This window comes from Sus scrofa, chromosome 16 (assembly GCF_000003025.6).
Source record: "Sus scrofa isolate TJ Tabasco breed Duroc chromosome 16, Sscrofa11.1, whole genome shotgun sequence".
Classification (NCBI taxonomy): Eukaryota; Metazoa; Chordata; class Mammalia; order Artiodactyla; family Suidae; genus Sus; species Sus scrofa.
This window is the reverse complement of record NC_010458.4, coordinates 27,180,941-27,204,858: the sequence shown is the minus strand read 5'-3', so window position 1 is coordinate 27,204,858 and position 23,918 is coordinate 27,180,941. Positions and strand designations below refer to the sequence as shown.

The window sequence follows — 23,918 nt, the reverse complement described above, 5'->3', positions numbered from 1 at the left end:
GTCAATAGATTAGTAATACAATCCTATATTTACTGAAGATTAGCAGTTTGGCTATAAAGGCTGAGGTCAAAGAATACTGCTGTTAATTTTCAATGAATTTGCTTAATAATCAACTGCTAATGACTATATCCCCATTTCCTTATAAGGACCCACGATCCTGAAAGTCTAGGGAAAAACCTGCTGGTATCACCCAGGTGAACTCAGGTCAGGGTGAGATTTCTAAAAAAGATCTATGAGTCCAATAGGTTCTTATCTAAAGGAAAGTAACTTTGCAGACTGACCAATGTCACCAGTTGATGTCAACACTGAACGGACGTCAACATTATATTGCACAAGATACATGGTCTATAAAGTCTGGCTGGAAGGACTAAAAATATAATCCTGTTAAGAACTAAGGCAATCTACAACTCAATCCAGGATGGATCAAACATTTTGCTATGGAAAATGAGGGGGAAAAGGAGCCTAAGTTGGCAACTTTTTTAACCTTTTGCTCTGAAGTAGTATGATAGAGTAAGCAACAACAGACAAAGCTTAGTCAAATTCTAGCTTTGTCTTTATTGCTTTCGTGAATCTTGGACATGTAAATTAACTTCTCTAAGCCTCACTTTTATCATCCAAAGTATAGGAAAAAATATTCACTGCCCTTGCTTCAAAAACATGTTCAGTTATAAGATGCCCCATCTCACTTAGAAATGGCTTTGGGGAAAGAAGAAAAATATTACCATATTAAATATACGTATCAATTACATGGTGCATCCTGACCTCTGAAATATTAAACTGCATAAAATATAACTTAAAATATAGGAAATAAGGCAAAGTGATCCATCTCATTGAGTGTGTCACATGGATTGACAAACAAAAAATATGAAGAGCCCATCATAGCTTCTGCTCCGGAGCAAGTCCCTAGTCAGTATGGGTGTTTTATTGTTAACACTAGGGTAAGCATTAAGAAGGAGAGACATCCATTGAAGCTTTTGCTCAATATATTCCAGTTCCAAGTATCATGGAATTTTGGAGGTAAATATATTGTAGAGAGACTATTCCCTTAACTTTGGAGAAATAGATGGGGTAAAAAGTTAACTGACTTACTAAAGCCCTCTAAATAAACCAAAAAAATCCAAGTAGAACTCAGACTAATTATCTGTCCAGTTAATAATAAAAATATAGTAAGGGCTTACTATGTGCGAGGCACTAATCGCTTTACTGAGGCATTGTAGCAATCCCGTGTGACAGTGTAATAGGTACTACAGTCCCATTTTACAGAAGAGGAAACTGAGGCTCCCATAGGCTAAGAGAATCTCACAAAGGCACATTCTTGGTCAGAGTCAGAGCTCTGAGTCAAACCCAGGGCTACCTGATTCCAAAGTCTGGATTCTTCTCATTAGCTTATGCCTCCTATTTGGCTTTTCACTTGCTCCTTCTTGGATTGTTTTACTGTTGGAAGTCTTACCTTGTTAGCAAAACCACTAATTCCATGAGAGCAAGGACAATGCTACCTATTTCTTTCGACTATGCATGGCACAGGACTGGGCTCTGGGTAGACACTCAAAAGATGTTTGCTAAGTGTGTGACAGCACTTTAAAAAAAAAATTACGACTTGTGAAAGCAAAAAAACCGTAAACACTGAAGTACTTGAAACAAGTGAACTGTGGACAAAATTGCTCAAGTAATGATTTGTACCTGGATGCATCCCTCTTCAGAAAGTGCTTCCTTTTTTTTAATCACTCTTGATTCATCAGTCCAAGAACTGGGCTTGAATAGAAATTCTCCTCAGCGCTAAAAAGTAGAATTCCAGCATCTTCCCCTGATGGTTCTATGTTCCTTTAACAGTCAACAACTCCCAACACACATGCCCAACAACCTTCAAGGCAGGGCAAGCTGAGAGGCATGGTGGTGAAATCTGACTGTCCTTGAGAACAGGGAAACAACTTCCAAATGGTACATGTGACCCTGTTTAATGTGAACATTCAAATACCTGGAGAAATTCTTGGCTGAAAGGGGCAGGGCTAACTAATGCCTCTTTTCATGTTTAAAGAGAAAGGAGGCCCTCTTGAGATAACAGAATAGAAGGTGAGAATTTCCAAAAGACTCTTGGAAGGTACTGTGATCAAAGTCCTCCTTATCCTTGACCTGGCCTGGAGGAGACCTCATGCTCTTTAGAAGAACATGTTGCTCGTACTGAAGAAAGGGTAGAAGGCTCACTGGAGGGATGTGAAGGCAATGTGAAGCCAGGTAACATGAGATCTTTACCTAGATTCAACTCTTCTACATTTCCTCCTTGAAACTGTCCCCTCCCCCACTTCTTCCCTCCTGCATGGTAAGGGAAGCCCACTTCCCATTAAAAATAGGGCACGAAATCAAGGGAATTGAACCAGGGCCCATAGTTAGCCACAATCTGGTTGTATTACTTCTCAGCCCAGGTTAATATCATCATCCAGCCTGGGCCATGTATCCGAACTATTGCTTTCTGAGTAAGTCTAAGCTTTGCTCCACAAGACAATCCCCAAACTTATGATGACTTGGCTGAAACGAAAGACCATGATGTTTACTAGAGCTATGGGTCTCATTTAAAAACCATGTAAGAGATGTACAAACACATCATCTACTATTATGGGTTTTTTTCCCCCAATCAGTCTGTATATACATCAGTGCATATATTTAATGTAGCCCTAATGCTTTTCCAAAGCTCCCCCTTTTCTTTCATCCCACCTCCATTCATTTTAAGCACTGACAAACCTGCTGCTCTGAGTCTTAATACATTTCCTGCTGAACATTTATAACAGTTTCTGATATCCTTCCCCAGGTAGCCATAAGGCTCTGATTTATTTCCTTCAGTCCACTGAGCAAACATCCCCTTATTAGACAGGCATTCCTTGACTATTCCATCTTAAACACTAACCCCCATGGCCCCATCCCACTCTACCAATCCCCTTATCTAGACTCAGCTCTGCATTTGTTTTTCCCTTTGCCACTCACTTCTACATGACACATATGATGGTTGATTGTCTCCTTTCACTAAGGGTAAGAAAGTACTTTGTTTTGTTCTCTGTTGAATCTCTACTACCTATAGAAGTAACTCACTGTTAGTAACAGGTTCTCCATAAATATTTGTTAAATGATTGACAGTCTTCATATCATTGCCAAGAGGTGACAGCGTATTCTACCATGTTTTAGGGGAAAATACCATCTCTCTTTCAACTACTTCTCTCCTTAAAATCTAGGGTGGATTGCATCTCTACGTTCTAAACAAGTTTTTTTTTTTTTTTCTTTTTTTTCTTCTCTTTTTTTTTTTGTCTTTTCTTGAGCCACCCCCGAGGCACATGGAGGTTCCCAGGCTAGGGGTCGAATTGGAGCTATAGCCGCCGGCCTATGCCACAGCCACTTGGGATCTGAGCCGTGTCTGCCACCTACACTACAGCTCATGGCAACGGCAGATCCTTAACCCACTGAGTGAGGCCAGGAATCAAACCTGCAACCTCACGGTTCCCAGTCGGATTTGTTAACCATTGCGCCACAACAGGAACTCCAAGTTTGTTTTTTCTTTTAAGTGAATAATGTGCTTACTTTACTAGCACATTCCTTATTTTGACACTGTACCCATATGAATGAGATCATCCTTTACGTCCAAAACAAGGTCAAAGGCATTTCCTGAAGTCTTTTGATAACCTTTATACCCACGGCACAGTAGTCAGCTTTACTCTCATTGCCTGGACACAGGGAGATATTTGGAACATGGCATGAGAAATATTAGATCCATACCTGATCCAGAGAGTTCTGTTTCGGAGACCTTAGTAATCCCAAACTCCAGCCAGGCAGAGCCAGAGGCACCACACCAGGCAGCAAGGGTACACCTTGTAATCAAAACTTGCACATACCAGAACATGCTGTACCTTTCTTTTGGGAATGTTCTCATCTTCCAGTTGAACACAGCCTGAATCTAATCATTTTCCTGCCTGACTCTTTCTTCCTAAGATCAGGAGCTGATCACATATGGGAAACATGAACACTGGACATTTTTTTTTTTTGAAACACTGAGTTTAAAATATACAATTAGCTGTTTCCTCTAATCAGTAAAAGAAATTTGGATACAGGGCTGGGTATCCTGTACTAACGGGATGAGTTCCTTTATATCACCTTATTTTACGATTATAATCTGGGTGAAAATAATGCTGCATGGAGGCAGGAAAAGAGACAGAATATTTGGTCTGACAAATTTTATAATCATGTTATAAAAAGAAATGAAAGTTACTGGATCCCGAAGCAAAAGGTTACATTGATGATATCCCTAATTTTTTGAGCCTTCAGTTTGAAAAACGCTTTACATTTTGTTCTGGTTTCTCTCAGTTGTTCACAACATCTTGAAAGGTGCCATGAGAATATAATTTTGACATGTTACTCAGTAATAATTTTGTGCCTATATTGCTGAAAATTTCAAGCTAGCGTCTGAATCACTGAGGTTTATAGCAAATTTTGCTGCGTACTCTATTCCCTGGACCTCAGGGTCTTGTCCTCTAACACATGAGAAGCACGCTGAAGATCTTGGAGATCCTTGTTTTACAAATCTCTTGCTACCCACCCATTTTTATTTGTAAGTGCTAATGGACAAGTCACACTCCTCTTTGGAAGAAGTCTGGACAAATACCTTAAGGGTGATCCGGATGATGACAAACCCTTCTAGACTGGTTAGAGTTTGACAGTGTTTAACATGACCCATGGAAAAGCTACTGTGAGGCTGAGCAAAACTGCCCACCCTGCCAAACTCTGTGGCTGCAGGATCCTTCTCGAAGACTTCTGTCAGCATAGCTTATCCATGAGCTTATTTGGAAAATTATCTTTAGGCTTTTTTTTTTTTTTTTTTTGCCACTTAAAACACACACACACTCTTGTATTTACAAATTATGACCACTATTCTCAGTCTAGAGCAGTGGTTCTCAACCAAGATTTTTCTCCCTTAGGTGGCATTTGGAAAGGTTGGTGACATTTGTGTTGTCTCAAGTTGGGGAATGTGTGTTGTCAGCATCTACAGGATAGAGACCAGGGATGCTGCCAAACATCCTAGTGTGGAACAAAGCAGCCTCCACAAGAAGGAAACCCCTGACCTAGAATGACGACCGTGCCAAGATCGAGATCCCCAAGGCAGGAGGGACAAGCTTTAGATTGATGGTAGCCCAACCAAGCTAGGCAAGTAAAACTTGAATTCCTAGGGCAATCCTTGTTTTTGCAAGTCTCCCCAACATTCTTCATACTCATTCAGGACTTAAATGAGTATTTAGGGGAAGCTCAGGTATTAATGGAGTGAAAGAAAAATTAAGGTAGATGTAGGTTTCACTAACTTGTTTCTTGGATGCCCTTTTCTGAGAATGTTTTTAAGTATGTTGATAGGTTGCCACTTATATTTAACTCTTTATATGAGGACTGGACCTACTAGAGCAATACTGCTGGGTTTGGTCTCATTTCAAACCAAATCCTTGAAGCCAACTGCAGATTCATTAGGGTCAGTGCTGACTTAACCCCCTCCCCCCAGTACAGTTTCAGTGATGAGTCAGTATCTGATGTAGAGCTTGATGTATGTTGGCGGCAAACAACGAGGACAGTTTTTACACAATGGAGTCTTGGCTCTGCGGCCTACCTCGTAGAGAATGCACCAGTTTAGGAGATGAATGCAGTAACCGAGCATTTCCCACTTCAAATCTCAACATCTTCAAACTCTTTTCAGTATCAATTATTCCAAAATGATCCCAAATACTTTTTCCTTTTGCAACAGATAACACTGCAGTTAATTTAATCTCTTTATGCTTTTAAGATATCATTATGGATGGCAGTTGTTAACCCGTGTAGCCACTTGATGCAATGAGACAGAAACAGTGGTTGAAGCAAAGTATTTACTTTACCAAGGTTCTTGTGGCTTCAGTAGGTAAGTAAGTGAAGCTTGTGATTTTTGAGCTCCCTGCCTTCACAAAGTCACCAGACACAGAGCATAAGTAGAAAGAAATCATGAAGGGCTGACATGCACGCTCACCCATTTCAGAGGCTGTGAACTTGCCAACACAACTTGACCTGCAGAGATAAGCCAATAAGTGGCTTATTTTTACATGATTTTTTGATATGAACATTTATCAAGTGCTGACTATCAGCCACACCCTGAGTGGCTAAATACTTTTCATGCATTATTTAATTCCACCTTCTTAACAGCCTTGTGAGAGAAGTATTTATCCCCATTCTACAGACATAGGAGGCTGAGGCAGAGAAATACTGAATCATTTCTCTGTATGACAGAACCCAGATTTGAAGCCAGACAGTCTGCCCCAGAGCTTTGTTTCAACCACAACCCTAGAGGCTGCAAAATGATTAGCCTGTGGGCTAGGCATGGCCCACAGAAATGTTTTGCTTGGCTCACATAACATATATAACTTTGGGGTCACTGTCTAAAGTTGGGCAGCTTGTGCCTGGCACAAGGGCTCAGCCACGGGGCCAGTGAAATCCAGCCCCCACTTGACTTGCACAGTCATGGGCGCTGGCAGGAAGGAAAGGGTGCCATTTCCTAATCTGGACAAAAAGGAGCCAGATGACAGCCCAGATGCCACTAGCTCAACACTAACAAAGCATTCCTCACATGAAATTCCAAATCTATGGCTTCTCCTAGAAGGGAAGGGGGAAAAAAAGGATGAAAGCGGGAGGGAGGGAGAAAAAAAGGAACAAGGTAGGAGGAGAGGGACACAGGAAGGGAGTTAGAAGTAGTATTTCCTCCGTGGGACACATGCTTGCCTGTGAGCAACTGACTCCCTTCAGACATTCATGTTACCTGCCAAGATGCCATAGCCTTTCCATGTTTGTGACCTCTGTATTATGTTACACTCCTGGCATTTTGTTTCAGAAGCCCCTCTTGAAAAAGGGTCCGCTCACAGCTCTTCAGCTAAGTTTTAACCCTCTTTGCTGAGTGACAAAAGCAAGTCCAGCTCCTCAGCTGAAGGACTCCCTCAGGTGACCAAGTAGGGTGGATTCTGTTTTCCTTTGTAGGCTGAAATTCTTGTTTTTTTAGGACACACTGTTCTCTTGAGGCTCTACGCCTGGCAGCCAAAAAAAAAAAAAAACCTCAAAAACCACCTTCCAACTTTATGTGTAGGTAGCCAGGGTGGGGCAAGGACTCAGGCATCTGACAGCCAGTTCCTTATCAAGGCGAAAACCGCCACATTGAGTGTTTGCATTTTGGGGGGCATTGCTAATTCTTCTACTTACACCTCAGCAGGCCTTACCCAGGCCTGGAGCTTGGGGACAATCAAAAAAGAGCCACAAGAATGGTGACTGGAAGATAAAAGTTACTGCTGACTAAACAGCAGTCACCTGGCGGGTGTCAGACACTTCACTCCCCACCTAGCATTTCAGTCTGTGCCACATCAGTTTCTGCCGAGCTGATGGGATGCAGGGCTTCTGAATAGCCCCCGCATGCCCTTACCAAAGGCCTGCTGGATGGTCCACTGAGACACCTGGCATCAATAAGCAGCCATGAGACCTGGTGTCACCACCCCTCCCCACGTTTGTCTGAGGATGACCAGCAGTCATCATTCCTTATTGGCATGTGCCTTGTTTTACCATGGATGCCTGAAAGAAATCATTATATCCCTTGGCTCTCTCTCATACCAGGAGACTGGGGAGGAGAGTAACCTTTATTCTATCAAATTCACTTGAAACAAGGGAGATCAAGACTGTAAGAGTTTAGGCCAGAGATTTTCAACCTTTCCGTGCATCAGAATGACCTCTTTAAAAATAAACTGTCAACTGCCTATTGAATAACCATTCCCCCCCACTTCTGTACCTAGAGTTCACTTTTTTTTGGGGGGGGTGTCAAAGTACCCTGCTTAAAATAAACCAAAAAAAAAAACAACCCATTTTCCAGGTTCCTTTGAAGAAAGGGATGGCCCTATGATGCTGACCTATGGGATATAAGTTGTAGTCACCAAGTAGAACATCTAGGAAGATAACCTTGGCTGGATCGTCCATTTACCTTTTGTCCTGTACCCTTCACCTTCTTGTTGCCTGGATCTCCAGCAGCCAGGTTGTGAGCACAAGGAAGAGGACTACGCAGTAAGGATTATGGATTGGAAAACTAAAAGAAGCTCAGACACTTGCTAATAGAGACAATAATGCTTACAGCATGGGATGTTTGCAGTTTACTTAATTTCTCTGAGTCTGTTTCCTGAAAGTTTATATTACTTCCCTGCAGTGTCTTTATGGGGACTTAAATGAGATAACATATATGAAATTGCCTCATAGTGACCAATACAAATTGGTTAATCCAGTCAAAAAATAAATCACTCCTTTCTCCCTTTTAGTAAGATCTCCAGATTCAAGGAGAAATTAAGCCGGACCTACTTGCTACTAGCTAACCTTTCAAAGTAGACCTCTGTCTAAACTGTCCTTTGACTCAGTGTCAGTTGGCACAGGTACTACTAAATAAACAAGACCATAGGCCAATGAAAGAGATTCTCCTCAAGGTGAGCAGCAGGAACCCAAGGTAAGCAGCAGACAGGGCCTGGCCAGCCTGAAGCAGAAGGCAGCAGTGGCCTTCCTCAGCAGGGAACCCAAGAATATCTGAGATACAGCATCCATCGGAGAGTATCCTAATCCCATTTATAGCCCAAGATATTTGCCCCCAGAAATCATGGTAAAATAGAAAAGCAAAGAGGGAGAGCTGTCCATCGTACAACTGTAGGGCCCAGAAGCCTTGACACCAGGAGGAAGCCTGCCATTCCTCCCCCATCTACAAGCACACATGTTATTTTGATACCCATGTGCATGCAAATCACAGGTAACCTTTCCAGTGTTTCCCACTTAAAAAAAATTATAGAGTTTCCAAATTTCTCTATTTTAGCTGGCAGTTCTTTGGTCCCACATGAACCTGATAATTTCCTTCTCTTTAAAGCAGACATCAGCAAACTTTCTGGGAAGGGCCAGAGAGTAAATGTTTTTGGTTTTGTGGTCCACAGGGTCTCCGTTGCAACTACTCAACTCTGCTGCTGTAGTGAAACAGCAACCACTGATGACACGTAAAGGAATGAGCATGGGTCTGTTCCAATTAAATCACGTTCACAAAAATGGTTGGCGTGTAGTTTGGCAGTCCATGCTTGGAAGGACACTGGAACCATGCAAATCCAAACAGGAAATGTTCGATGACAGGTAAGACTCTCTAATAATCATTGTCATGAAACAAGCCAGAGAGCTTGAGGTTAAACTGACAGAAAAGGGAATGATCTGGGAGAGGCAGGCACTCCCACGACATGAGAAACAGTGCCCATCTTGCACAGCCGAAGATGTGAATGTTCCAAGATGAATGCAAACTGGGATAAGAAAAGGCAGAGAATGCAATCTGACTGCATAAAAAGGTTCAGATAAATAAGTTCAAGAGAATAAAATACTCAGGCCTACAGCCTGGGGGTTCCACATGAAGGTCAGGTAACCCTTAGGAATAGATGGGGAACACCAGTATGAACTTCTGCCATTGACTCTTAAAGCACAGAAGCAGGATGAGAGGCAGACAGGAGGTTAAGGGCTGTGGCAGCAGCAGAACACATGCAGATGCCCTGCAACACCTAGGCCCCTCACTCCTGATCAACACCACTCTGCATGGGTGTCACTGCTTTGCTTTCTTCTTCACTTGCACGCCAAGTGTGCATGATCAAAATCACCTGCATGGGATCAAAGATGGAGAGAGATGAGGAAGACAGAGAATGCAACGGAGGGAGAAAAAGTAGTCACAAGAGGATCATCAGCAGATTGGTCTTTTGGCTGTTCTTCTCCTCCACAAATGTGCCTTTGTTTCACTCTTCTCCTTGCTCTGAACTCCCTTCTAACTTCATAAATAACAGCTAACATCTATGAAGTGTTCACATGACAGCAATGGCAATGCTCTAAACATATTATACACACAGATCTCAAGCTTCTTGATCCTCACAACCCAGTGAGGTAGGTCCTGTTACTGTTCTCACTGAACAGATGAGACACAGAGAGGTCAAGGAATTTTCCCAGGGTTCCACAGCTAAGAAGTGACAGAATGCAGACAGTCTGGCTCCAGTGTCTATGCTTTTGGCTGTCACATCCTCCTCCGTTCACAATCTTCCTCCTCCACATCCAAAAAGCCAGCACCTCCTGCAACAACTTCACTCTACCCTCCAGGGCACATCAGTATGTATTTTTTCCATTTTATTGAGAAAATAATTTAATACAACTTTCAGATGCAATTACCAATTCATAGAAAATAAAGGTGACAGAGATACATGTCAGAGGACACCCTGGGCAAGTAATCGGCAAAATCTGGACTGTAGTGAACATTCTAGGATGAACATCTTTAGTTTCTTCAATAAATTGCAGAGAGACAGATTTTGAACCTAGAGATTAAAGGGCTCTTAAGGGATTTAGAACTTATAACCAGTTACAGTATGTAGCAATTACTTGGAGCCTGATTCAAACTACGAGAAACAAATTATGACATGCATGAGACAATTCTAATTTGAACACTAGATGAATAGTCAGTGATTTAAAAATTGTTAATTTAAATATAATAATGGCATATGAATATACCTTAAGGCTATCTGTTAAATAAATTGAGGTAACAGATATGTTAATTAACTAGCAAGTTACACATGTCAGATCATAATGTAACACTTCAAATCTTAACAATGTTACTAATTATACCTCAGTAAATCTGGGGGGAAAAAAGGAAAAAAGCTTATCTCAGAGATGTATATTGAAATACTAATAAATGAAATGAAGTCTAGCTTTCCTTCCAAATAATATGAAGGCGGGAAACTGGGTGGGCAGAGATGAAAAAACATTGGTCATGAATTGCTAACTACTGAAATTGGGTAAAAACTATTTGAGGGTTCACTCTACAATCCTGCCTACTTTTATAAATGTTAAAAATTTTATGTAACAACAGCTTTGAGAACAACATATTGGGGCTTAAAAATACAACAAGAGACAAGGAGGAAGTCACGAATTCATTATTTCTCCTGTATGGACAGACATAGTTTCTTCCTCCTTCAGCAGATATTTTAAAGCTTAAGGGAAGAGTTTAGAGGAAATGCAAATAGGTTAGTCAACTGTTTGTGTTCCTTAAAGATAAGCCTCAGAGATGCTGGGATAGCCTGTGACTTAGTTTCTTCATGAATGAATTTCTTGGATGGCACAAATGTACTCTCAGCAATGAGCCATAACCCTCCGTAACCCTCTCCAATGCTTCACACCATGATGCTGGCAACTTCAAGGTAGAAAGCATGAGGAGGAAGAAAATCATACCCAGAGGTCCCAAGATCGGAGGAGGGGAAGGAAATACTCAATGGAGGGGAATATGGAACATCTACAACCGATAGAGTGAAAGGCCTTAGAGTGTCATATTCAAATGACTGTCCCTAGACACCCAGATTTCAATCCCAGGCCCACAACCAACCCGAGGGTCACTTAACCACTATGGACCTCAACTATCTTAGCTATAAATTGGGGGATTTGGATTGAAATCCTTAAGAAAATAATCTGAGAGATAAAACTAAAGATTAATGCTTTTGTCTAGACCCCAACAGATTAGCCAGTTCCAGTTTAGTGAATGCTGCTTTGAAAGGTTTTCACTGAGCCCCAGAGCCCTGGGTTTTAGGCAAGACTGAGAAACAAGGTGAAATGAGTGACATTGGGAAGAGACTATACTGAATAAAGTGAAATGTGATAATACATCTTACACTGGGATCAATGATTCAACTAAGGGGGTTAATTATGGATGAAAGTGACAGAGGAGAATAAATGAGTTTTCTGCTGGGACACTGCTAACTCTGGGTAATTCAATCACGCACAGGTGCCAGTTGTCTAAAGTCACACTGGCCTCCAACCACTGTAATCAGTATTCCGTTGGACAAAGCACACCTGACACAACTCACAGGCCAAATATTGCCTCAACTTCCAGAAACTAGGGTCCTACAGTGAAATGCATGGATTTCCACTTGGTGTCCGAAGATCAGGCACGGCTCCGGATCCTCGTCACTATACAGATGTAGCCAACATATCTGCCTTAAACTTTCTGTGTGTCATTAGCTCTGCATCAAAAATCTTAAGGAACAAAACTGGCCCAGTTTGTTAAATTGACCTTCAAAGAGAAAACAGCAACGTTCACTGGAAAAGAAGAAGTGGCCCAGTATACTGGATAAGTTGACAAGAGTCTGACCTTAAATTGCAGAAATTGTTCCCTAATCACCAAGAGCTAATTCCCTCCACTCAGAATGCCTAATTATGTTTGAGCTTATGCTCCCCTTCTGACTGTGTTGCCTCAACTGGTCTTGACGAGAGAAGGTGAGTCACGGGAGCAGGCTGGCAACCTCTCAGCCTGTAACAACTCTCTACCCAGGGCTAAATCATAGCTGGCCAGATACAAGCAGCTTTTCATTCCTTTTTTCTTTTTTCAAACTTTTAAAAAAGGGAGGTACTCAACAAAGGATTAGTCCTACTTGACATAATTCATAGAATTGCTGGTGACTTAGAGCTGCTGTCAAGAGAAGATCTGCACACGCAGTGAAGGGGAACACAAATAGGATTGACTTGATCTTCAGGGATGCTTCTTCTAGCCCCCAAACTAATGTGTAGCAAAAGATGAAATACTCAACACCATCTCCTGTATAAAGAAGACATATGGAGCTAATACCTCTGAGATTCCCAAGCTTCCAATAGGGCACTACAAGCCAAGGCTTTCATGCTTTCTCTACTCCAAGTGTTTCTTCTTGAAATTTGAAGATATGTACAAAAGCTTCAGTTACCTATGTGAACGACTCTCTACTCCAACCCAAGCAAACTTCCTCCCCATGCCTGGGTTGGGCTAATTTTTTTTTTTTGCTTTTTAGGGCTACACCCTCGGCATATGGATAGTCCCAAGCCAGGGGTTGAATCAGAGCTGCAGCTGCCGGCCTACACCACAGCCACATAGGATCTGAGCCAGGTTGCCACCTATCCACAACTCCCAGCAATGCCGGATGCTTAACCCACTGAGCAAGGCCAGGGATTGAACTCTCATCCCCATAGATACTGGTCTGTTTCATTACTGCTGAGCCACAACAGGAACTCCCAGGTTGGGCTAATTTTGTAAACAGTGTTTCTTTTTTTTTTTTTTTTTTTTTTTCCTGATCTCAATAATAATAGAGCCTTCCAGAGGAAAAACAAGCAATCGTGACTAGGGGGTTGTGTTTAATGCAGGATGAGTACCCTAAGGAAAATATGTTAATAAGTAGGGCAAAAGATATTAATAACCCACTAGGCTGGCAAGCAGCAGGTGAGATGATTGTAATCTTGGGTGGGAAAATTAACTAATAAATAATTCATCAATCTCTCAGAGGGTAGGGAAGACAATTTATATTTATTCCTCAGCCACGCCATGTTACTCTCTAAGGAGTCTGTTGCTTTATTCTTTTCCTGAATGTACATCTCTTGTGACATGCAAGGTACATGGAACATTCTATAAGTACTTATTAGATAGAGTGACCTGAATGGGGGCACACTTTCCTTCTAGCTATTATTTTTTTTTTTCTTTCTTGTCTGTAAAAGCAATAAGTACCCTCAAGCAATAGTTGTACCTTGTAAAAGTAATTTACCCCCTCAAAAAAAAAAAAAAAAAAAAGAGGAGGGGGAATAAGAAGCCATGTCTCTATTGTTTCACAAGTATGGAACTTTTAGTGTAGATGATAACATATTGCCTCAGTGAGGTGGCAGATACTCAGAAACACTAAGATATGGGAGCTTTCATCACTCGCCTAAGAGGGGTACTAAATTGGAAACTGAATTTCAACCACTTCCATATTTGGATTCGATTGCCAAGTAATGCTCCAGAGAGAACACATTTTTATAGTGTCATTTACTCATCTATAAAGGACAATAGCACAAAGAAATATCCAACATTTCAAGAGGATTTTCTATTTTATATATATATTTACTAAAGTTAGCTGATTTCCAGTGTTGTGTCAGTTTCCGATGTACAGCAAAGTGATTCAGTTATACATATAAATACATTCCTCAGATTCTTTTCCATTATAGATTATAAGATATTGAATACGGTTTTCCGTGCTATACAGTAAATCCTTGTTATATATAGTAGTGTATATCTGTTTATCCCAAACTCCTTAATTTATCCCTTAAATTCTGGGTGAGAAGGTCATCCACCTGAGGACCAGCTTGCTCTATATGGCTGTGTTTAAGGCAGTAGGCTTTCTCACTCATCCCCCCGTTCATGCTAAGCCGTGCTTGAAGGCACACAGAGATGTATGTGACCTCCTAAAGCAAGTCTCCAGAAGCCTGAGTACTGAGTGAAGGTTTCGGATTCTAGGGTTAGTTACATGGATGGTTTGTCTCTTGGACATTTTCAATTTCATGTATATCCAGCCATGCCTGATGGTACCAGAGGAATTTTTTTTTTTTTGTCTTTTTAGGGCCGCACCTGTGACATATGGAGGTTCCCAGGCTAGGGGTCGAATAGGAGCTGTAACTGCTGGCCTACACCATAGCCACAGCAAGGCCAGATCTGAGCCATGTTTGTGACCTACACCACAGCTCACAGCAATGCTGGATCCTTAATCCACTGAGCAAGGCCAGGGATCAAACCTGTGTCCTCATGGATGCTAATCAGATTCGTTCCCACTGAGCCATGACGGGAACTCCCCTGGAGGAGCTTTGGACAGAAGGAGGTTCCCCCCACCCCCAATAAGTCTTGAATAATGAAAGTCGATATCTAGATACTAAAAGTTTGACTAGGGCTCCATTAGTTCTTAAGCTGCATTACCAGAACCCAGCAAGATGGATGATGGGGAGGCTAGGCCTATTATAGCTAAAAAACCATGATGGTACAGATGGACAACAGGCACATGAAAAGATGTTCAACATCAGTAATTATTAGATAAATGCAAATTGAAACTATAATGAGGTATCACCTCACACATGCTATCATCAAAAACTCTATAAATAAATGCTAGAGAGGGTGTGGAGAAAAGGTAACACTTCCACACTGTTGGTGGGAATGTCAATTGGTGCAGCCGCTAGGGAGAACAGTATGGATATTTAAGCTAAAAATAGACCTATCATATGATCCAGCAATCCCACTCATGGACATATACCCAGAAAAGATGAAAATTCTAATTTGAAAAGATACATGTACTGCAATGTTCATAGAAGAACTATTTATAATAGCTGAGACATGGAAGGAACCAAACTAAGTGTCCATCAACAGATGAATGGATAAATATGTGGTATATACTCTCTCTCTCCCCCACACACACACACAGGAATATTACTCAGCCATAAAACAGGAGATATTGCCATTTGCAACAATATGAATGGATTTAGAGATTAACATGCTAAATGAAGTCAGAGAAATACGAACATGATATCACTTATATGTGGAATCTAAAAAACAATAGGAGAGTTCTTATCGTGGGTCAGTGGTTAACAAACCTTATTGTTATCCATGAGGACATGGGCTCTATTCCTGGCTTTGATCAGTGAGTTAAGGATCCATCATTGCCATGAGCTGTGGTGTAGTTCAAAGATGTAGCTCAGCCTGTATTGCTGTAGCTGTGGCAAAGGCTTGCACCTACAGCTCTTATTTGACCCCTAGCCTGGGAACCTCCATATGCTGTGAGTGCAGCCCTAAAAAGATAAATAAATAAACAAAATAATACAGATGAATCTGTATACAAAGAAGAAATAGACTCAAGCATAGAAAACAAATTTATGTTTACATAAAAGAAAAGAGGGAGGGAGGGATAAATGAGGAGCATGGGATTACCAGATATACTATTATATGAAATAGATAGCAAGGATTTACTATTCAGCATAGAGAACTATATTCGATATCTTGCAATAACCTGTAATGGGAAAAATCTGAAATATGTATATATAAATCTATAAATATAAATATATAAGTAAAACTGAAAAAAATCATGATGGGAGGATTTGCAGCATGATCGTGACATAGGTAGGATAAGGAAAATTTACCCATCCTGGTTGTATTTTACTGATGTTATCATAGTCTCTTGGTAAATGAAAGTTGGAAGAAATAGTTCAAGCCTGATAACATGTATAAAATGTGTACAAAACTGGTAATTGGGCCTATGTACCCCAAAGCAATGTTTTTAGAAATATTTTTTTGCTTTAAATTTATATCCATTAATATACCCTGAAAGGTCACTTTCTTTTCTGCTTTCACTGTTCATGGATCTCATTAACAAGAAACAGATAATACATGACTCTTAACTATGTGTTAGATTCTGCTAAGAAAATCATGTATTATTGGATACCGCAATTCTCTTAGAAAGTCATATACATATGACTGAAACTATGTAGCATATCTATCCATGTAACTACAAAAAAAAAAGATTTTTAGCCATATAACCCTCTATAGAAACAGATTTCCATTTTTTTCCTAAATGAGAGCATGAAAATGTTTAAATATTAAGGCAGTCATTAAAAAAATTACTAGATAACCAAACTTTTAAAAATCTACTTTTCCTGATAATAGCATATATCAAATTCCTTCTGTTTTATAGAAAATCTGGCTTTATTCTAAGCAATGTCTTTCATTTAACACAGTAAGTCTTCTATCCCCCCACCTCCACTGACACACTTGGCAGTGAAACTTGTCTTCTGCCTCCAAAAATCACTGAAACTAGCAAACACCCCAATCACACATGGTGGATGGAGGGTGGGTGACAACTCTTTAAAAAATCATTTCACAGATTCAATGCAGTCCCTACCAAATTACCCATGACATTTTTCACAGAACTAGAACAAACAATCCAAAAATTTATATAGAACCACAAAAGACCCAGAATTGCCAAAGCAATCCTGAGAAACAAAAACCAAGCAGGAGGCATAACCCTCCCAGACTTCAGGTAATATTGCAAAGCCACAGTAATCAAGACAGTGTGGTACTGGTACCAAAACAAACATACAGACCAATGGAACAGAATAGAGAACCCAGAAATAAATCCAGACATCTAGAGTCAATTAATCTTTGACAAAGGAGGCAAGAACATAAAATGGGGAAAAGACAGTCTTTTCAGCAGGTATTTCTGGGAAACCTGGACAGCTGCATGCAAAGCAATGAAACTACAACACAGCCTCACACCATGTACGAAAATAAACTCAAAATGGCTGAAAGACGTAAACAGAAGACAAGACACCAAACTCCTGGAAGAGAATAAAGGCAAAGCACTCTCTGACATCAACATCATGAATATTTTCTCAGGTCAGTCTCCCAAAGCAATAGAAATTAGAGCAAAAATAAACCCATGGGACCTAATCAAACTGACAAGCTTTTGCACAGCAAAGGAAACCAAAAAGAAAACAGAAAGACAACTTACAGAATGAGAAAAAATAGTTTCAAATGATGCAACTGACAAGGGCTTAATCTCTAAAATATACAAGCAACTTGCAACTCAACAGCAAAAAAGCCAACAACGCAATGGAAAAATGGGCAAAAGACATGAGTAGACATTTCTCCAAAGAAGATATACAGATGGCCAACAAGCACATGAAAAAATGCTCAAAATCCCTGATTACTGCAGAAATGCAAATCAAAACTACCACGAGATACCACCTCATACCAGTCAGAATGGCCATCATTAATAAGTCCACAAATAACAAATGCTGGAGGGGGTGTGGAGAAAAGGGAACCCTCCTGCACTTTTGGTGGGAATGTCAGTTGGTACAACCACTATGGAAAACAGTATGGAGGTACCTTAGAAAACCATACATAGAACTACCATATGACCCAGTAACTCCACTCTTGGGCATATATCCGGACAAAACTTCCCTTGACAAAGACACATGCACCTGCATGTTCACTGCAGCTCTATTCACAATAGCCAAGATATGGAAACAACCTAAATATCCATTGCCAGATGATTGGATTAAGATGTGGTATATATACACAACAAAATACTACTCAGCCATAAAAAAGAACAAAATAATGCCATTTGCAGCAACATGAATGGAACCAGAGACTCTCATACTGAGTGAAGTAAGCCAGAAAGACAAATAGCATATAATATCACTTATATCTAAGATTTCAGATATGGCACAAATGAACCTTTCCATAGAAAGGAAAATCATGGACTTGGAGAACAGATTTTCAGAAATCATATGGCACAAATGAACATTTCCACAGAAAGGAAAATCATGGACTTGGAGAACAGACTTGTGGTTGCCAAGAGGGAGGGGGAGGGAGCAGGATAGATTGGGAACTTGGGGTTGATAGATGCAGACTATTGCCTTTGGAAGGGATGAGCAAGGAGATCTTGCTGTATAGTACTGGGGACTACATCTAGTCACTTATGATGGAGCATGATAATGCGAGAAGAATCTATACATGTATATGTAACTGGGTCATCACACTGTACAGTAGAAAATTGACACAACACTGTAAACCAGCTATAATGAAAAAAATTAAAAAACATTACATGTAAAAAAAAGAAAACATCATTTCCCTTTTATCCCATTATTAAGTATGCCAAATAGGCGTTTTTACACAATAACTAGATTTTCCTGGCAGCATGGACTCTGATTTCCCATTTTACTGCGTTATTGTATTTGTGGTGATATAAGCTATTTCTAACATTCTTTGATGTCTCCTCCCTCTAAATACTTGTGTAGGCTTCTCTGTGTTTTAAGTCAATTTTTGCCCACTGTTTGCCAAATCCCCATTTAACTCTCAAGATCTTTATCCAGGCAATAGAACTATGGGTTCTCTTATCTTGAATTTGAATGCACATAAAATATGTCTTTTCATATTGCCCTAGTACCTTAAAGCTGGAACACCAAAATGTGCTCCCTAATACTTAACCATTCCAAATATATTCCTCCAAAGGTACTTTTCTACAATTAGCAACAAAAAGAACATCTAGATGATAGTTAACATTTGCAAATATTGGTTCATATTTTACCATTAATAATGTTTAAAATCACTTTGTTCTATATATAAACATAACCTTACATCCAGAGAACCACAGCCCCATCCACTGTCCCTTCCTTGGGCTCAACCTCAATTACTTCTGCCTGTAGCACAAAAACCCCATGAGCATCTCCCGGAACATGCACGCCTGGTCTTGGGAAGGACCAACAACAGAAAGACACGCCAGCCAGTTTATAGCTACACACATTGGATACCTTGCTCCAAGAATCAATGTAACTCCTATATGACTTAAACCTGAATCATAAGCAGTCCTTTCCCCATACTACCTCCCAACACCGCCCACCTTTTTTTAGGGCCATACCTGTGGCATATGGAAATTCCCTGGCTAGGGTCGAATCAGAGCTGCAGCTGCCCACCTACACAACAACATGGGATCTAAGCCACATCTGTGACCTATACCACAGCTCACAGCAATGCCGGATCCTGAACCCACTGAGTGAGGCTAGGGATCAAACCCGTGTCCTCATTATTCATTACCACTGAGCCACAACAGGAACTTCTGCCTTTTTTTATTTCATTTTCCAGTACGCTAACCCTCTATTCTCCAGGATTAGCCACCTTTTCCTCCTCCCCAGGCCTCCCCACTATCCACTTTAGTGATTTGCTGGGCTTATATACTCAATCAGCTTTTTGCCCAAACATTACAGAACAACCCTTGACTAGTTTCAAGAGCAAGGCTATAGGCTCCATAGTGGCTATACAACTGCAGGCATAAAAATGATCCCTTCTTAGAGGTAAAGGACTTACATGCCAAGAACTATACAACTTAAATCAAAGAAATTAAAGAAGATGTAGAGTTCCCGTCGTGGCACAGTGGTTAATGAATCCGACTAGGAACCATGAGGTTGCGGGTTCGGTCACTGCCCTTGCTCAGTGGGTTAATGATCTGGTGTTGCCGTGAGCTGTGGTGTAGGTTCACACGCGGCTCGGATCCCGTGTTGCTGTGGCTCTGGCATAGGCCGGTGGCTACAGCTCCAATTGGACCCCTAGCCTGGGAACCTCCATATGCCGTGGGAGCGGCCCAAGAAATAGCAAAAAGGCAATAAATAAATAAATAAATAAATAAATAAATAAATAAATAAGATGTAAAGAAATGGAAAGATATTCCATGTTCCTGGATTGGAAAAATCAATATTGTAAAAATGGCCATACTACCCAAAGCAATCTACAGATTCAATGCAATCCCTATCAAATTACCCATGACATTTTTCACAGAACTAGAACAAACAATCCAAACATTTATACGGGACCACAAAAGACCCAGAATCGCCAAAGCAATCCTGAGAAACAAAAACCAAGCAGGGGACATTACTTTCCCAGACTTCAGGCAATATTACAAAGCCACAGTCATCAAAACAGTGTGGTACTGGTATCAAAACAGACAGACAGACCAATGGAACAGAATAGAGAACCCAGAAATAAACCCTGACGCCTACAGTCAATTAATCTTTGACAAGGGAGGCAAGAACATAAAATGGGAAAAAGAAAGTCTATTCAGCAAGCATTGCTGGGAAACCTGCACAGCTACATGCAAAGCAATGAAATTAGAACACACCCTCACACCATGCACAAAAATAAACTCAAAATGGCTGAAAGACTTATATATGCAACAGGACACCATCAAATGCCTAGAAGAGGCACTCTCTGACATCAACATCATGAATATTTTCTCAGGTCAGTCTCCCAAAGCAATAGAGATTAGAGCAAAAATAAACCCATGGGACCTAATCAAACTGACAAGCTTTTGCACAGCAAAGGAAACCAAAAAGAAAACAGAAAGACAACTTACAGAATGGGAAAAAATAGTTTCAAACGATGCAATGGACAAGGGCTTAATCTCTAGAATATAGAAGCAACTTATACAACTCAACAGCAAAAAAGCCAACAACACAATGGAAAAATGGGCAAAAGACCTGAATACACTGTTCTCCAAGGAAGATATACAGATGGCCAGCAAACACATGAAAAAATGCTCAACATCGTTGATTATAAGACAAATGCAAATCAAAACTACCACGAGATACCACCTCACACCAGTCAGAATGGCCATCATTAATAAGTCCACAAATAACAAGTGCTGGAGGGGCTGTGGAGAAAAGGGAACCCTCCTGCACTGCTGGTGGGAATGTAAACTGGTACAGCCACTATGGAGAACAATTTGGAGATACCTTAGACATCTATACATAGAACTTCCATATGACCCCACAATCCCACTCTTGGGCATCTATCCGGACAAAACTCTACTTAAAAGAGACACAATGCACCCACATGTTCATTGCAGCACTATTCACAATAGCCAGGACATGGAAACAACCCAAATGTCCATCAACAGATGACTGGATTCAGAAGATGTGGTATATACACACAATGGAATACTACTCAGCCATAAAAAACAACAAAATGCCATTTGCAGCAGCATGGATGGAACTAGAGAATCTCATCCTGAGTGAAATGAGCCAGAAAGACAAAGACAAATACCATATGATATCACTTATAACTGGAATCTAATATCCAGCACAAATGAACATCTCCACAGAAAAGAAAATCATGGACTTGGAGAATAGACTTGTGGCTACCTGATGGGAGGGGGAGGGAGTGGGAGGGATCAGGAGCTTGGGGTTATCAGATACAACTTAGAATAGATTTACAAGGAGATCCTGCTGAGTAGCATTGAGAACTATGTCTAGACACTCATGTTGCAACAGAACAAAGGGTGGGGAAAAGAAAGTATACATGTAAGAATAACTTGATCCCCATGCTGTACAGTGAGGAAAAAAATAAAATAAAAAAAAATGATCCCTTCTTACAGATTTGCCTTCTTAAAGTCTCATATGAAAACAGAGTGCAAGGAAAAGCTGGGGTTGCCTGAATATGATGTAGGAAAGTGGGGAGGTAGGGGAGAAAAGGGGCCTTGGGATTTTTTTTTTCCCCCCTCTGGCTAGTAGTCACTTGTCCACGAAGGCCTAGTCTGCTTGCTCTTCAAGGTCTTAAGCGTTAACTTCCTAATCCTTTGCCTCATAAATGCCACATGGCATTCCTGTCTTTATGCCTTAATGTGACCCACACCTGCTGGAAGGTGTGTCCTCTCCCTCCACCCGGTTAGCAAAGGCCCACCCACATGTCCTGCCTTAGCTTGACCCCTTACCCCCGCGGAGGGTGGACCTCCTTCATCCATGCCTCCTGTCTCTGGGAGGACCTGGGGAAACATGATTCTCATTTAGCATATATTCTGCCTCATTGAATATATACAAAAAGGTGTATCTGTACTGGAAAAACAGCTACCAGGTAGTGATCTAAAGACGTAAATATTTCTAATTTTCAAAAAGAACTCTATAACATGGTATTAAGACCATATTGTGTGTGTGTATATGTGTGTGTCTTTTGAGGGCTGCACCTGCAGCATATGGAGGTTCCCAGGCTAGAGGTCAAATTGGAGCTGCAGATGGTGGCCTATACCACAACCAGAGCAACGTGGGATCTGATCCGTGTCTGTCACCTACACCACAGCTCACAGCAACACCGGATGCTTAACCCACTGAGCAAGGACAAATTGAACCTGTGTCCTCCTGGATGCTAGTTAGATCGTTTTCCGCTGAGCCATGACAGGAACTCCTAGGACCCAAGCTTTATAGAAACAGAAATGGCCTCAGGAAATTGCAATGATGTGCCTGAGGCCATACTTCAAAATAAGTAGGATTTGAATCCAGACCCACCTGCCTATGAAACCCAAGCAAATGTGTTTCCTCAAGCAAATTACTACTATTTCTGTAGTGAAAGTAAGTGCTTTAAAACCAGGTCTCTATCTCTCCCTCTGAGTGTCCTGGACTATGAGTACTTAATGGCCTTAATAGAAAGGTTGCATTCAAATGAGATGGCACATCCTGAGTATACCACTGTAGAGAAAGAGGGCCAAGAGGCAGAGGAAAGCAAGTTTGGGATTAACATTTCTGCACATAATCCACAAAGTGAATGCTCCACAGGCATGATAATCCAGTATTGGCTGGCTATCCAATTCCACAGAGTTCTCCTGCCGAATTTCACGATGTCAGAGCATAAGCACCAGTGTTTGTTTCCATAGCTGTTTCTGCTCATCCAATGAGCTTGCTGGGCCTGGAATTAATCCTTCATGGATGTTAGAAATATTATGACAACAGCTGGTACTGTCATTTGCAGAGTCCAAAATCGAACTTCCATTTCTTTCCCCCAAGCAAGAATTATGTGTTTCTTTTCAAATGCTGGACTTACTTCAAAATTAAAGCTTCCTCTGCAATAGTTAATTTTTTTCTGATTAAAACACATAGAAAAGTGGCTCCCTAACATTAAACTCAGGCTGTGATATTTTCATGTGTTTTTAATTTTTTATTTTTGGCCATGCCTGCAGCACATGGAAGTTCCAGGGCCAGGGATTGAACCTACGCTACAGCAGCAACTCATGCTGCTGCAATGACATGCCAGATCCTTAACCCACTACACCACAAGGAAGCTCCAATATCTTCATGTTTTATAGTTTAGGAAACATGTTTATAATGGTGATTTCTGAATCTGTTCAATTATAAGATGTAATATAATGGATACTACCAATTACTTTTGGTGAGGAATGGAGGGTACTCTATTTTTTAAAGAGAAAGACTATGTACATTTACTTTTTTTTTTTTTTTAAAGAAACATCTGTCATGGTCATGGCATGCCATAACCAGGCAAGATATTGGAGGCCAAGTTAAAGCTGAGACACTGCTTGCTAGGGGCAGTTACGGTATGGAGTATGGCTCTCCTGACCACTTCTTGCTGATCTTTCCTTTTGCATTCACAGCCCTGGCATATGCCACTTTCCTGCCCTAGGCCATCCCAGCTGTCACAGTGCAAATACAATCAGGTGGTTTCATGGCAGAACATAGCTGTACCAACATAGTTCAGATTTCTAGGCCAGGTG

General features: G+C 40.9%; 1 protein-coding gene across 10 annotated transcripts in view; it reads right to left on the bottom strand.

Annotated features, from left to right (window-relative positions):
* The window catches only part of GHR (growth hormone receptor), a 296,319-nt gene that overhangs the window by 217,760 nt on the left and 54,641 nt on the right, over nucleotides 1–23,918 (bottom strand). The window contains exon 1 of one of the 10 annotated variants that reach the window (XM_021076570.1): nucleotides 1,681–1,698. The exons of the other annotated variants lie outside the window; for them this stretch is intronic. Coding sequence (XP_020932229.1) covers nucleotides 1,681–1,690 — 10 coding nt within the window. The 5' untranslated portion in view covers nucleotides 1,691–1,698. Of the gene's footprint in view, nucleotides 1–1,680; nucleotides 1,699–23,918 lie in introns of those variants that run through there. 10 annotated transcript variants of the gene reach the window in all.